General features: G+C 40.5%; 1 protein-coding gene across 1 annotated transcript; it reads left to right on the top strand.

Moving 5' to 3' along the window:
• The first annotated feature begins 1,516 nt into the window (after nt 1-1,516).
• Nucleotides 1,517-11,661, top strand: igfn1.4 (immunoglobulin like and fibronectin type III domain containing 1, tandem duplicate 4). Its single transcript, XM_053445151.1, is given in 21 exon segments — nt 1,517-1,562; nt 3,086-3,208; nt 3,520-3,659; nt 3,993-4,092; nt 4,271-4,352; nt 4,448-4,640; nt 4,774-4,887; nt 5,042-5,210; nt 5,333-5,605; nt 5,744-5,992; nt 7,973-8,142; nt 8,398-8,539; nt 8,630-8,923; nt 9,018-9,320; nt 9,590-9,769; nt 9,864-9,992; nt 10,113-10,192; nt 10,395-10,587; nt 10,846-11,149; nt 11,260-11,567; nt 11,657-11,661. Coding segments are annotated over 21 exon segments (3,597 nt in total).
• The last annotated feature ends 5,493 nt before the right edge of the window (nt 11,662-17,154 follow it).

The raw sequence follows: 17,154 nt of genomic DNA on the forward strand, positions 1-17,154 counted from the left end.
ATGAGCATTAGAGTTTGAACTGTTTGTGACCTCTGTTAAACCATATCTTTTTTAAAAGGCATGCAATTTGTAGTCATGGAAAGTGCTCCTCATATTAACCCCAAGTGGAGCTACAGCCTAATTGGGACAAAACTGTTTTCATCACATTGTAGCGCTTGAAATTATAAAACAAATCTAAAGACAGATATTTTTTTGCTGGATTGACAAACCGAGTGAGACGCTAAATTAATGCTGACTTATCAAGAGTTTGAGTGTAATTAATATCAATTACATGATGATGTAATGAGCAGGAGTCAGCTCTGCACGATCCAATCGTGTCAGAAGTGATTTACAAACCTATTAAGATGTTCGGGACGAGATGCTCAACAGTTTTATCTGGCATGTGACCTATCAGATGTCAATCCACTTTTCTCCTCTTTCAACAGCCGTGTGCCATCGACACTCTATAGAGTGTTACGCGGCTGCACTGGGAGCCGCTGGGTTTGTGCAGACACTCGAGAGGTTCGAGGTGTTTAACCGCCGACACATTGAAATTTCGACGTGTGAATGGTGTCAACACTGTAACAACTGATTTGTTGAAAACTATAAATTGGTCCGAGAATCTGGTTTAGCTAATGTGCCGGAGAATCTATGTTTGAAAGAAGTACAGTCGCGTTCTCTAGCTTGAACTCATGTTGGAAGCTTACAGCGGGAAGCAACAGACACTCCAGTACTGACAATACAGCCAGTTGGTCTGTCAGTCAGCCAGTTAGCCTGTGAGAGCATGTGTCTGTTTGTTTGCTTATTTACCTTGAGGCTTTACTGTATATATATTACAGTGTGGGTGCTGTACTGCTTTAACATCCTGCTCTCCTATTAGATCAGAGACGCATAACTCTGCCGCTCATGTAAAATACACAATCCAGTGATTCACGACCGCCAACAAACCCAAACACCTGTCACTGGTTTTCAGTTGTGGTTGTAACTGGTCGTGTAGGAGGAGGAATTCATTCAGAGCAAAGAGATCAGACCACGTCAGCAACATTTAGTTGTGAGAAGAATAAACAGTACAGGGAAGGAACCGCCAGACAATATATTCCAGCTCCAGGCGATTCCCTGCCTGATGTTCTCACACTCACCTTCACCACAGAATAACATCTGAACCCACTCTGTGATTGAGAAGTAAATTCTTGCGTAAGAATAACTTAGAATATGATTAGATGATTTGTGGTTTAAAGTCATTGACTCAAGACAGATGAAGCAAAATTTTATTTTCTTCTAATTATTCAACCTGTCATCACTGGTTTTAGATGGTTGTGAAGTGGAGTTCTCTGAATCTCCTCCTGAATAAATTGTGTGTGTCTTTGAAGTCTAACTATAAATGTAGTTCCTTTCAGGATAAAACATATTTCCTGCTATTTGATTTGATCAATTGAGCTGCAGCTAAGGTACTTTTATTATCTCCATCCTATTTCTGTAGTTGGAGAAATCTCTCTGAAGAAATCTCTAAATCAATCTTGAAATCAAAGGAGCCGGGATGTTAAGAAAAAACAAGCTGATCGATGGGACCGCAGCTGGCCAAGGTAAGCATCGAGTGCTAATCTTATTTTCTGCAGGAGTGTTTAAGGAACAACAAGCTTGTGAGATGTTCATTTTTGGTCTTTTATCCATTAGCAAACACGAAGGTGACAGGTAACCAAATAAAACCATTAATCTGAACATGACAGGAAAAACAGAGAATCTTTTGAAATAAATAGTGGATCCAACAACTTTCAATCTAAAAGGAAACATTTGTAATAATAAGTATAAAAAAAAGATAGTTTATACTAACTTCCAACATGTTTATTAATGAGGATCTTAGGATGCAGTTGCAGTTAGAAAAGCCATAGTATCTGAACGCAAAATATGTGTTAATCATATTTCACATCTTCAATTAACACATCTTAAAATTAGAAGACACATTTTCTGGTCAAAGTCTAACAGATTTGATAGAAGGCTGAAACTGAAGTTACCACATGTTCTCTTCCATGTTTGGAAAAGGTGAGGGGTATTAAGCTGCAACATGAAACTTCACCACTAGATGTCACTAAATTCTACACACTGAACCTTTAATGAAAAAATCCAAAAAAACTTTGAAATATTGACTTGTCATAATTTGTGGAATTCTTTTTCTGTCTGATGCATCAAGCGGTTGATTCGGGTTCATTATCAAAGCTCCCCCTTTGTCACAAAGCATTTGCTTTCGGAATTTATAGTAACATTCACATAAGACTCTTCAGAAAGTCCAACATTTTTCCATCAGAAACCATTTGACTGCACGTTGTGTATTCAAAGCCAATGGGAGGTTCTAAAGTAGGTGCAGACTAATTGGAGAACAATCAAAAGAGTGCTCACTGAACAGCAGAGGAGCTGTAATACTTGACAGCCTTGTGCATATCAGCAAAATGAGCATCAGAACTCAAAAGCACATGCATTTTTGTGTATTGTCAAATGACAGTAAAGACATCAATGTATTCACCCATCCTTCTTCAGCGTTTTCTCATCTCACAGTTTAAATTACCTTCAATCAATAATCTAATGCTAACACCATGTTGACGTGTGCTGTACATGCTCTTTCCCATATGCCTTATCAGGTCCAGACGCAGAGCATTCCAATGGTAATCAACAGTACTTTTTTTTGCTAGTGAAGGCATGAAAAGCTGATCTGCAGTATGCTGCACATTATGTGAACATATGTTCTGTGCATAGATATGTGGATGCATCACTACATATCTGCTCTCAGGTTGAATATCAGGCATGGATTCCCAAGAAAAAAGGTTAAACAGATAAACGTTGTAGAAATGTAAATGTTGACTGACACAAGACTCATCTACTGCACCAGAGTCCCGTGTGTACCGTTTAGATCCAAGTGACGATTAACTGAGTAACATGGAACATTCTAATATGTCATGTATTAGAATGGGTCTCCACATTGTTTATGCGAGTGATGATCCGATTTACCAAAAAAACAACAACACATTGATGGCTGGATATAATCTGGTCATTACTTTCGATGTTTCGACTGCCAAATCCATTGTGTCACTGACGCTTCATTTTCCACTGACAGTGGGGTTCAAGAAGAAATCTCGAGTCCCCGGCGTGATGATTACACAGTTCATTGAGACACTGCCAGAGGGAAAGAACCATCCGGACTTCACCCGCAAGCCAATTGCTTTGACCATCCAAGAGGGTAGGGACTGACTGCTACAGAATCATTATTAACACAAAGTACTGGTGGAATTTACATGATTCTGCATAATGGTTTTAATCCATGAATTTTTGTGAAATGCCATTAGCAGCACAGATTTGCAACATTCAAAACCTAAATGCATTAAAGAGTCAGATAAAGTTTGTTGTGTTATCATACCATGAGTTCTATGTTATTAAAGTGAAGGCTATATTACATACGTGTGTATATAAATAAGAATCACACTAAATAAACGTGCATCTGTTTTTCCAGGTGATTTAGAACATGAAATGACCTTTCCTCTTTCTTTACAGGAAAATTTGCCTTTTTCAAAGCCATTGTCACCGGAGACCCGGAGCCAACTGTAACATGGGGCCGAAATAACGGAGATGTGTCTGATACTTCAAGATACCAAACCAAACACGATACCATTTCCAATGAGCATACATTTGAGGCAAGTGATATGGGGATATCAAATCGCATTGATACTGTGCAGCAGCATGGAGAAAATTATAGATAAATAGAAAATAGAGGGAGGAAAAAAGGGGAGATTTGATAACATCAAGGTCACCCTGTCTTCGGACCATCATTTAGTCAGTCCTATCAACACACACTGGACACATTTAACTGCTCACAGACCAATGACAACTTAACCTGCATCATTTTGACCATTAAGCCTACAACAGACAATGTGGAAGCGGGGCTATTCAATATTTATATTTATATTAAACCAACTAACGTAGTTATCATTATATCCATTACATTTAGCATGTCTTGGTTCTTTCAGATGCCAAATGTCATGCCGGATCAAGCGGACACCTACAAATGCTTTGCCAAAAATGAGTATGGACAAGCCATAGTCACGGTCGTTCTGAATGTTATTGAAGGTAAGGAAAAAGCAATGTAAGAAATATGATAGAAGGTGATTTACACTTTTATCTCAATGTGATACTTCTCTACTGAAAACCCTTGGGTGTAAGGCCACTCTTTTCCAGTGCTCAACACTCAGTAGGCTGCTCAAAAACACTGTATGATGAACTTATTTCTCCTCCTTTCTGCCTTTAGTTGGTTTCAAGAAGAACAAGAACCCGCAACAGACAGCAGAGCTTACTGAAGAAAACTTTAAGAATGTGCTGAAAAGGAAAAGGTGGGTTTGAGCTACTATATTAGAATAGACTGTAGAATAATCTTCTACAGATTTACAAGACTGTCCCAGCGAATCATCTTGTTTTCAATTTCCAGTAAGGTCCGTCCCAGGTCTGAGAAACCTGTGAAAAAAGACGGGGAGATTGATCCGGAGGTTTGGGAGCTGCTACTCAGCGCTGATAAGAAAGAGTACGAGAGAATCTGCGCAGAGCATGGAATCACTGACTTCCGACGTATGCTCACAAAACTGAATGAAATGAAGAAGGAGAGGGAGGAGGAACAAGCTCAGGTTTGTGACATTTGCAGGATGATTTGCTTTTTTCTATGAGACGTGATATCGACTCCCCATGCTGCGATAACAGAGGGTAAAGTCAGTTCTCTTTCCCCCTTCATACTTATTTCTTATTCCGCTTCTGTCCCAGTTCATCAAGGAGCTGAGTAACCTGAGGCCCATTCAGGTCAATGCAGATGGTTCCGCCTCCTTTGAGGTTGACATGGATCTTAATGACCCAAGCAGCCACATCTTCCTTTACAAGGTTAGTGTGGAAACACAATTATACGTCCAGCCGCCCTTCTACATGTCACCGCCTAACAGGTTGGGGGGAGTCACCCCAAAGAAATCAGGAGCAGTCGACCTCAATTTCAACCATGAATCCAGAAATTAATATTTCTTGTACATTTCCCCTTCAGGATGGTGTAATGGTTCCATATACAAAGGAGTTGGGAGACAAGATAAAGCACAGCCTCAAGATAGTGGGGAGAAAGTATACTTTCAGTATGAGGGACCTTATGCCAGAAGATGCTGGACTGTACCAGTTGGATGTAGAGGATGTGAATATCTTTACTACTGAATTTAAAAGTAAGTTTCATACTTGCATACAGTTAATTATCAACCTTAATTAAAGCAAAGGAAAACCATGTTTTTATATGTAGATGTTGATAATATTATTGATATAAAACTAATAACTTGTTATTTTTAAGTCCCCATGGTGGAGTTCCTGGTGAAACTTCAGGAGGTGAAGGCAACGGAGAGAGAAGATGCCGTGTTCGAGTGTGTCCTGTCAAATCCCTTCGCCAAGATTCTGTGGTTTGGCAAGAATTTGCCACTGGAACAAGGGGACAAGCACGATATCGAGGTTTCAGAGGACAAGCTCATTCACAGACTGGTGGTCAAAGACTGCATGGTGGTGGACAAAGGAATTTACTCTGCCTGCGCAGGAATAAAATCCTGTAACGCATGGCTTGTTGTTGAAGGTAAGATTCACTCCCTTAAAAGACTCACTGATAATAATCAACAGTTTGTAATATTGAGAAAAATGTGTCTGATTCCTGTCATATTATGGCATTTTAAAATGCACACTCATGGCAAATCATTTGTTTTTCCTAAATCAGCTGACAAAGAAGCTCCAAAGGGGAAAAAAGCAGCGAGGAAAACAACGAGGGCTGGAGGAGCTGGAGTCGACCTGCAGAAGGTGGCCCAAGAACAACAAGTCAAACTAGTGAAAGAAAGGGAAGAAAGAAAGGAACAGATTATAGCTGCTAAAGAAGCTGCGGCTGCTGCGCCCCCCCCTGAAGCCCCTCCAGCTCCTGCAGCTGCACCTGAGGCACAAAAAGATCCCAAACCAGGTAAGAACAGTGGCTGTAAGGGGTTTTAATCAGGATGGTTATTGTGTTTATTCCTATTCAATGTATTTTAGTTCCTGCCTTTCTCTTTAAGCAGATTTTTGTAACTATTTTATATATTTTCTTAACTTTACAAACCATGGGCAACATCAAGATTGTTGTATTTCAGTGTTTCTAAATAAGCTTATTTAAAGAAGTCAGCCTAGGCTATCAGAAAATATAACAGACATGTATTATTTATATACATTAACTTTAAACACAAAACAATAAATTAATTAAATACAGAATTCATTGAGATTTAATCTTTGTTTTATCAATTTAGTTGCAATGCTTAATATGAGGATTTGTTGATTATGGTGACCACTAACTAGTTGTAATGTTTGATTGAAACAGTGAGCGAGCCGGCAGCAGTGGCAGCGGCTCCACCAGTTGTGGAGGAAGTGATCCAAGGTAAGAAACTGTGTAGATAAGCTTTCCGTGCATTTAAAGATGAATGACCGAATTTAAACAAGACATTTCTTTTTTTCTAATTTAGATTTAATTGTGCTGATTTGAATTTCACTCAAACTGAGCAAGGCTCTAGCTTATGAAAATATTGGAAGAAGGGAATTGATAAATGCAGACTCATTATCTCCATTCACAATTTATTCTTTTAATATTAATTCTAGCTTATATCACAGTTACTAGATGAGATGTATGAATGAATAATTGCGAAAAGACTGATTACATATGATTACAAGTGCTTTTAAATGTGTATAAATATTTTATGCAAAGCACTTGAGACTACTTTTAGATCTGCATCATACCCGAGTGATGTGATCCATCTCATTTTACATCATGTCTGGTCTTGTTGTTGGTGCCATTATCACACAAGTGCCGGTGTAAGTGCCGGCTGGTCGGGACAGTAGTAAAACATACATGACCTCAACATGGATCCTGTATCTCAAGGCTGTAAGTTCATTGCCAGCTGACTTCTAAACACCCCCTGCCCCCCCCCCCCCCCCCCCCCCTCCCAAGACATATTAAGAAGTTTTAAAATAACTCTGTACATTCAAAAGATATATATTGGACATGGCAATGAAACGTGATTCTGGAAGCAATGTTACAGCCCAATGCCAGACTAACATTAGCAGTTTGCCAAAACCTTGACTGAGAGGACTCTCATTATCCAAATATTAAGCAGTGCAGATGTAACACTATGGTTTGTACCTTGATTTCACCAACTCAGATATTCAAGGACTTTCCAAAAGCTTGAAATACACACTATAACATGTATGACATAATGGCATACTTTGGAAAATGGTCCTAAAAACGTGTAGTGCGAGGGATTTGTAGAAGTTATTATTTATTAATACTTAAAACCAAGATAAATAGATGTGTTTACAAACTGTCTGTCTTTCAGGTGAACCACCGACAGTGGTGAAAGATTTGGTAGAAGGTAAGAGAGACAGTGGTGCAAACAGAACTGAGGAAGTGACTTAGTAAAGCTCGGTCACGTGACTTACTCTTGTTGTTGCTGTGATCCACTCAGCTGAGGAAGCCGTGGGTGGTGATCCACCACAGGCAGCTGCAGGAGGTGGTATGCCCGATATTTACCACTGAACAACAAACAAGAACGCCGATATTAAAAGACTAATCAAAGACTAAAAGATTTGCTTAGGCCACTGGATTTCTGTAAAGGTTTGCAAAAACTTGATATTTGCGTCTCCTAATAATTATGCTTGATTTTCAAATCATTAACTTGCCTCTTACGGCCATTTGTATTTAACATCAACTTTATGAACAGAGCAGCCTGATCTAATATGTAAACCATGCACTATATTAGCACTGCATACAATATCATTAACCTTTTTCTTTGTGCAAAACAACAATGACATTTAGACCCCGACTGATATTGACCTCCGTGCCAATACAGTGGAAACCACTTATAGTGATTACTTTTGTCAAGGGAAAAACGAATCACTATAAAAGGTTGATTACTTTAACCTAATTGTGTAGCTCCTGCATGATCTCCCCGGAAAGAGAAGGGTAACTTTGTTTCACGTTGTCCAGAGCCCGTTATCACCTGTGCCCTCTCGGATAACTACGCTCTTCGTGGAAAGACAGCGGAATTACCTGTGAAGATGAACCTGGAGTGTGATGGTTCCTGGTTCAAAGATGGAGAGCAGGTCAGGTCCATGAATATCTGTTATTATCCTATTACTTCATTCTTACATTACAATTTGCAATCTCACACTTTCATTTAGAGTAAGTGTAAGTCTAAGACAATCTTTAAACCGTGATATAATTCATCACCAACGTCCCACAGTATAAACTGCAAATTAACAAATGGTGTCTGGGATGGTGTTTTTGAGTATTTCATTCAATTAAATTATGCATTACAAAAAAGTTTCAAGGTCTCCCTTTTCCTTTTAATTTGCTAGTTAAACTCAGGTGCCGGGGTCACCATAACCAAAGAAGGAACCTCTCACAAGCTGACGATTAAAAGCTGCACAGATGACGACTCCGGACTTTATCGCTTTGTGTCAGGGGAGCAGAGTACACAGGGAAAGGTTACTGTAGGAGGTATGATTCACTTTCCTCCCTTAATTTGCAGAACATGCAGGAAATGGCTTCTGCAAAAGGCATTAAAATGAATTACTCTCTGCTTTATAGATGTACCGGAATTTGACCCGGACGACCTTCACAAGTTCGCCAAACCTGTGATAGTAAGAGTGGGGCAGAATGCTGCTTTCAAGATGCCCTACACTCCTCAGGAATCTCTGACGGTCAGTTGGTTCAAGGATGGCACCGAGATCAAAGATGGGGGAGGAGTCAAGATCGTGAAGGAGCCCAATCACAGCCGCCTGCTGCTCAGAGACTGCCTGCGGACAGATGCAGGCGAAATAAAAATACAGCTCAAAAACCCATTTGGTGTCGTAGAGGCCACATCTCAGCTTATCGTGATTGGTACAAAATCAAGAAATCCAATACAAACCGTGTACCTTACTGGGAACCAGTGTGTGAGCTGCATATAAAGTGTTGCACTGTGTCCATCTAACAGATCGCCCAGGCCCACCGGAGGGTCCAGTGGAGACCGTTGAAACCACCTCGTCTGTGATCGAGATCAAATGGAACCCTCCAAAGGATGACGGCGGCTCGGCTGTCACCAACTATATCATAGAACGACAGCAGGCGGGACAGAGTCTGTGGATGAAGCTTGGCGATGTTTTAGCTGACAGGACGTCCTTCAGAGACAGGAACGTGACTCATGGAAAGAAATACAACTACCGCATCTACGCTGAGAACCCCGAGGGCCTCAGTGACGCCCTGGAGACAGCTGACAGCATTATGGCTGGCATAATGAGTGAGTGCAGGAAAGAGAAAGTCTCATTTAGCTTTCCTCAGCAAATCCCGTGATAATCTGCCTCAGGTTGTAATAAATGAAAATGTCTTTAGATAGGTTTTGTGATGGCTTCAGATTGTCTGTCACACAACTCAGCTGTTGTAGAAATCCCACAATAAAAAGAGGTTTATCTCAAAGAGGAACCTGCAGTAGCAACATGCAGATGTACTTGTTTTATTCCATGTTTTAATGCGCTTACATGATTAACAAGACTACTCGTCATTTCCTAGTACTCGCTGGTCCACCTGGCGCTCCCAACGTGGTGAGTGCCTCTAAGACGTGTATCAAACTGACGTGGACCCCTCCGGAGGATGACAGAGGAGTACCGATCATCGGTTATCAAGTAGAGAAGCGAAAGAAAGACACAAATGAGTGGATTGCCCTGAATGCACTCAACGAACCTATCATAGGTCAGAAATAAAACCATACATATCACATATGACAGCGAAAAATGCTCCTTTTTCCTGACTTTTGTCCTTGCTGTGCTTTTCATCTTATATCTAGAGGCTAAGTTTGCTGTTAAAGATGTTATGGAGGGAGCGGAGTACGAGTTCAGGGTTGCGGCAATCAACGAGTCAGGATCTGGAGATCTAAGCCCTCCTTCTGCCATGGTGTGCGCAAAGAATCCCAACAGTACGTACAGAAGCATCTTCACAGTGCATATCAATGGTTTCAACCTTGTTGTCCCACCACATATTGTCTGCTGCCTTGTCTGCGTTTCCTAATCTGTGAGCTTGCGTTTTTTCCTTTCAGTGAGACCTTGCTTCAAAGATCCAGAGGACTTCATTGTCGTCAGAGCCGGGAATTCTGCTCGGGTCAAAATCTGCTATGAGGTATGAATAAAATCCGAAATCTGGTTTGCATACAGTGTCCTTGCTGCTCGGTGTAAATCTAAAATCCATCAGTCGGTTCCGGTTGTTGGATTTTATGCAGCAATCCAGCTGTGTCATGTCTTGAGTGAAGCGTTTACCACATTGTGATGTGACAGCTTATGTCTCACACTTTATCTCATTTATCTGACGTTGATATCTCCAGGCCGAGCCTCCGCCCGAGATCAGTTGGCTGAAGGAGGATGAGCCACTATCCCAGTGGATCAATATCACCAATACCGAGGGGATGTCTCAGCTTGTTATCCCCTCATCGAAGAGAACAGATTCGGCCATCTACACTATTACCGCCAAAAACTCTGTGGGCGAGGCTTCGTTTGACGTTGAGGTTAGAGTCGCAGGTGAGGACAATGTGCTGAAGCTACTGGTGGAAGTTTGTTTGTGCTGAAATGAACGATATGAAACTATCACAACCCTCAGGTCTTTAAAAAGGAAGATCGTATCTTTTAGAAATTAGAATACTTTTTCAATTAAATGCTAAAAACAGCAACCCGGTGTCAATTGGAAAGTAAAAACACAGGGAAAAAGAACTCAAATAAAGATTACGATTCTTTCCTCTCTCAGTAGTACAACTTTCTTCCTATCGTACTTGTTGCTAGATGAACCCAAGACTCCAGGGCCAGTGGAGTTGGAGCAGACGGTCGAGGGCAAAGTGGTGATCTCGTGGGCGCCCTCTCCTGACGAGGAGCACGACGACCGCCTGTTCTACGCGGTATCTCAACATGACTCCAACAGCCGAGTGTGGAAGACTGTGGCAGACCGTCTCACCGCTCACACATACACAGCCAACAACATCCTTCCCGGGATAGAGTATCACTTCAAGATCTACGCCAAGAACGACGTGGGCCTCTCAGATCCGTCTCAGTCGCCGACATGGGGCGCCAACAGCAACAGAGGTGGGATGTTTCATCACGTAGTCACAGTAACATCTTTCATTTTAAGTGAGTCAATTTCTAAATAAAAATGTTTTTGTTTTTTTTTCTCCCCCTTAAAGTTCATGCAAGTTCGAAAAGAGGTAATTCAACGGACATTTCCTTTGAGAGGCCCCCGTCCATCCTGGTCCCTCTCAAAGTCCACGCTCCACCTAAAGGTTATCAGCTGTACATGACATGCGCTGTCCGGGGAACTCCGACACCCTCGGTATCCTGGTTCCTGAACGACGTGTGCATCAACTCAGACAACAACTACTACATCACCAACTCGTACGGAGTGTGCTCCATGTTTATTCTCCGAGTTCGGACAATGGACAGCGGTGAATATAAGGTGGTCGCGGTCAACTCTTTTGGAAAGGCAGAGTGTTCCACTAAGCTTGTTGTTAGAGGTAAGGTTTGACTTAAGAGTTGATTTCTATATTCAGAAGTTCCTGATATGATTATTGTTCTAATCCTTACTTCTGCCATTTCTCCACAGAATAAAATGGCCAAAAAGTTTGATGCAACTTTTCCTCTGACCGAGATTCCGGAAAGTACGAAAATTTAAAGTTTTATTGAACAGATTGCATTGAAAGCCTGTGATACATATTGAGCCGGTAAAATCTGATTAAATTATTTAAAAGCTGAATTTATTTATTTTTTTGAAATGCAAATGAATCATAATTGTAACTGTAGTTAATTGTTTAGTAAAGGATTGAGACATCCGTCAAATATATGAGCTTCTAACAACAATAAATCAAACAAACTGACTGATTGGTTTCCTGTGATTTTTTCTAAAGACGCTTTACTTTGCAAACATCTTTCACCAAATTCACAGACAGTTAAAATCGCAGTAGCCATCGTTAAAGCAACACGTTTCCAGCAGCAGGTCTCTGAGCCCATGACACCATGCACATGGCAGTAACTGCATTTACACCTAAGGATCCAGGTTCACTCTCTCTCTTCCATTCATATCCACCTGAGCTGCCCAGTACACTTATCTATAAGAGGATCCTTGACTGCTAGTTATTCATCATATGAACAGTCAAATAACCATAAAAAAAAAGCATCTCACCAACATCTTTAACTGCTTCTATAAAATACTCATATATATAAACAGTTGGGAGTTGGGTCAAAATGTCTGCTCAGAAATAACCTTTAACCCTAAACATATATCTAAAACCTACTAATGACTTTATATTCACAATTAAGAGTGGAGTAAAGCAGCCATGTTGAGGATATTTAGCACAGTTGTTGCTTTATCTCTGAGAACTTGCCTCATTTCCTTGGCCAGGTCAGGGGTGATCTCCGTGTTTATTCTCCTCTGGTGTCATCAGGCTTTTCTTGCAGTTCCTTCCCTTTAATGAGGTCGAGGTGACTGTTCAACCTGTGTCCATAAGTTGTGCTTGTTTAACCTTTAACAATGATGAACCTTGAAATCCTGCTCAGAACATTGAGTACAACACAACAACACCATCATCATGAGTAATCATCTTTTTATAATGCCACCACAATGTGACTCTCTAAATACCAAACGGGTGCTGCGAGAGTTTCGGTTGATGCGATCAGAGGCTAATTGGATCGGACGATTTCATTCACATCAACTGCAGATTATTTTACCAAATAAAATGTCTCGTGTTGATGTGAACCGGCCAATGAAGACCGCTGGGAATCGATCGTATTACCGGAGACCTTGTTAAGCTGCCAGTCAGAGGCGGTCGGTGGGATGCTTTACCTCTCGCATCAGGGAGATTTCCACGGTTGTTCTGGATCCACCATCCTCGAAGTCTAGACCGTGAAGGTCAAGTGCAGATATATCCATCAGTAATGAGATTGACATTAGTGATACTTTGCTAGATACCATCCCTTTCTGACAGGTGGGGACACTGATATATACAACTATTAATATATGATGCTGCGGGTGTTTTTATATTGTCAACAGTCACAGTGGAAAAACCTCGACGGGATGTGTCCGATGACAGATTGAATGAACAGTCACAGTGTATTTCCAGTGCCAGCTGCAAAGTGATCCCTTTCATTGGGATAAGAAAGATGAACCTCCGCCTTTTATCGTTGCCATAATATGGGTTTTACCAACTACATTTCAGCCATCTATGGGTTTTCAATGCACATCCAACAACCAGACAAAAAGGGGGTGTCCACTTTGAAATACGGGATAAAGAGAGAGAGCGAGTGGAAGCTGAAGACGGACAACGGAAGGTAGAAGAACGGAAAGTAAGTCCGATTTTGATATTCAGCAACCGGTGTGAATGCTTTTCATCGAATGAGGCAAATAGAGATCAAGGAGAACATTTTAATGATGACGTTGGAACCTTCATGCAGGATGGTTCAAGTCAAATGCATTATTCTAACGAGGGAGCAGTACAGGTAGGTTTTAGTTATTTGTTTTCAGTTTAATCAATTTTGATTTACTGAACTTTCTAGCACAGTGGGGTTAAAATGTGTTGTCAGTATTTAATTCTGCTCGACTACAGACAAAAGCAAAATACCATAAGATTGAATTTTTTAATGATCACCATATATTGTTATTTTTTATATACCTAGGTCAAAATGATAATTGCTATAACCACCATTATAAAAAAAGTGAGAATCTACTGTAGGCTACATGAACCATCGCAGGCAGAGAGAAGCCGCTTACAAGATCATCTCAATTCACTGTTGAATGATTTGATAATAGAAGTTTAGATGAAGCTTTTGAGATCATCCTGTAATTCTGACATTAAAGATCTCAACTATGTGTCATCTTAATACCGGGTTACTGTGACTAGCACAAGATTTAGCAGGAGCCTAAGATCAGTTTTGACAAAAATGTGATACATCAAAACCATTTTGGGGTAAAAGTTCTGGGTCAAATATTACTTTTTTCCAAATGTTCTCTTCCTATTGAGGTTTTAAAAATTAAACCGCATAAAAAGCCTTATGGCCATGATCTTGATATTCAGCCCATTTTGCTCTAATTAACCTCTCGGCTCTGCAGATACAAAAATAATTACCCAACTAACTCAGAGATTAAAAATACTCTGCACAAGCACTTTTGGGGTTATTAGCATCCACTGGCACCTGACCTACAAGTCCTGACACACAAAAGCAGGTCAACGCCAATCTCTAGTTTACTGCCTATAGCTGAGGGCTTGGTTAAATTAAATTCTCTATCTAAAACTCCCTGGAATGGTTTTTGTCACCTTTTTAAATAGAGTGAACAATGAATGTTTTTGTCAATTTAAACACAAGCGGAAGCCATACGTTCTATCAAGAGATTAGTTTGAGTTTCAAGTGTATTGTTGGACTCCTTTGCTTGTAGCTCCCAATTAGAATCCCCATGGAAAACCATTTTTAAGAATTTGTGGTATCAACAAAATTGACAGATATTTGCATTGCCTTAACAGACTGATGCAAAGACATTCTGCTCCCGTCTATGTTTGGATCTTGAGCTGTTAAACTGCTGGCACAGCCACATGACTCCACAGGCAGTCGGGCAGAGTCAGCCACTAGGTGGGATTTCACATTCCCCATTTACAGTTTCCCAACACGTCTCCAACTGTCTGCGCGGGTCACGCAGGGAGTCCAGTCATCCCCACTTTGACAGGTTGACGTCATACACAGACATGTATGATACATGAGGAGAACATCCAGGGTGTGTCCTATCCGGCCCAGCCATCCCCGGCCCATGACCCCTTTTTGGGTGTCCTATAGGTTCACATGACCCAAGCAGCAAAAGAATGGTCGAGTTTCCATTACAGAAGTTGAGTCATGCAACCTTGACTACACTTGCAAGTGGGTGCCTACAGACTAATAATGTATACTTGTGCATAATCCATTATTCAAGAGTCATCTTGAAGCAAAAGTACATCAAATTTAGTCATATCTATCTTACATAATACATAAATATGCATAAATATACATAAAAATAGGGACAGTGAGAAAAATGTAAGAACGGTTACCATCAGAATAGAATTCATCTGCCTTGACCTTGATTTCTCGAGTCCCTGGAATGCTACAGAAATAATGGAGCAGCCTTTCTAAAAGCTTAGAGAGTTTTATCTCATCTAGTGAAACTCAGAGCATAGGATTCACATCATTTCCATACTCATCAAACCATTCATGTTCTTTGTGGAGGCCTCTGCATCTATTCTGGTCTTTTCCTGATGTCACCTATATGTACATATATTAGATGAAATATCTCTGTATTCACATCCGTTGCTTGAGATGTAGCTCAGGTGCCTCTGTACCTATTGATCATCTTTGAGATGTTTTCTATAACATGATGATTTAGGAACTGGGTACAGAGCTTAGAGGCACAATTGTCTCGATAAACTGATCTGGGGAAGGCTGTGAAAATATTTCACATGTTACAAAATAATGTAGAAGTGGTCAGGACAACCTGTGAATGTCCTTGAGTGGCCGCACAGCCCCGACTTGAACCCAATCACTCATCTCTGGAGGGACCTGAAAAAGTCTGCACACGGACACACACCATTCAAGCTGATCTGAAGTGAGTGAATCTGAATGACAGAAGATAATCCACCTAAATCCAGGTGTGCAAAGCCTGTGGTTTTATATCAAAGAAGACTTGAGAGAATAATCACTGCAGAGGGAGTTTCAGCTACTTACTGTGTTAAGGGTCTAAATAATACAAAAGAGTAAATCTGATATTTTAGTTTTTCTAACATTTCTGACGATTTACTTTCCCTTTGTCATTGAGGGTTCTTGCGTGTTGAGCAGGAAGAAAACCATACAATGAGGTCCGGACACTTTCTGCTGTTTGTGTCGTGCTAGCAGTCAAATTATAGTTTTTTTCAACTGGACAGTCAGTGGTCGATAAACAAGGTCAAGCTCCATTGAAGCGCTGCACCCAGATGACACTCATGTGGATCGTATTAACTCATCAGAGCCTTGTTCAAGTAACTGCAGCCAGTGTTCACCTGTGCTTTTAGTAGTGTTGTGATAGTGAGAAAGAAAACTGCACCAGAACTAAGTGAAAGTGTCAGAAGTCAAATTGTTATTCTGAGCAAAGAGCGGCTTTCTCAAGAATCAGATGGGGAGGCAGTGGATTTAAAACCCTAAAACACTTTGCAGGAACTGGATCAGTTGTATGCAAAGCATGGGCAGGCCGAACACAATTATAGAATACCATCAGAAGATCAATATATCAAGCTTAACGTCCCAATAAACCCATTATGCAGGTCCAGAAAGAAAACAGTTCTGACACTTCAATGGTCTAGAATCGAAATTTGAAAATGTAAAATATTCAAATGTTTGGATACCAATTAGCCACACCATTATAACCAACTACATTTGTTAATGCTATGTAAAATTTGAGTGATAAACAAATACATAAATAATCAATTCAAATTTAAGCCTTTTGGGAAACTATGCCTATTTGAACAGAATTATGTGCAATCCTTTATTCTGTCTGTATATTTGCTAAGTCATTTATTACTTAATTACTTTTCTACTGATGTGTCTACTTTTCTATCCCTTTGCGGCTGTAACATGTGAGTTTGCAGAGTAGTGGTGCTAATCATACAGAAAATCATCTGCTCAGACAATTTTTTTATCTTACACCTTGTTCCTCCTATATCACTTAGTTGTTTTACAGTAACACACTCTTCTGCTATATAAATGAAAACTATGCCAATAACAATAACACCTAATATTAAGAGAGCCTTGAGGGCTGTGACCCAAAATGTGGAGAAACACTTCTAAAGGGCCCACAGAGGGATATGAGGACAGTGAAGCACATAAGTCTTTCCTTCTTTTAACATTTATTTGAAAGCCATTTTGATTTGTTGTACTTTATGGGTTGATGATAAAGTTTGTGTTTCTCACGGGAACCCTTTCATTGTTCAAACGCCTGCCACGGAGAAGTGCAAACAACCATCAACCACAACGCACAAAGCGCTGACAGCTTTTCTTTGTGTTCCAGCCCGGGAAGCGATAACGGCTTTTATATGACAAATAACTGACAACGCTGCA

Source organism: Pleuronectes platessa, chromosome 2, assembly GCF_947347685.1.
Source record: "Pleuronectes platessa chromosome 2, fPlePla1.1, whole genome shotgun sequence".
In the NCBI taxonomy this organism is placed as follows: Eukaryota; Metazoa; Chordata; class Actinopteri; order Pleuronectiformes; family Pleuronectidae; genus Pleuronectes; species Pleuronectes platessa.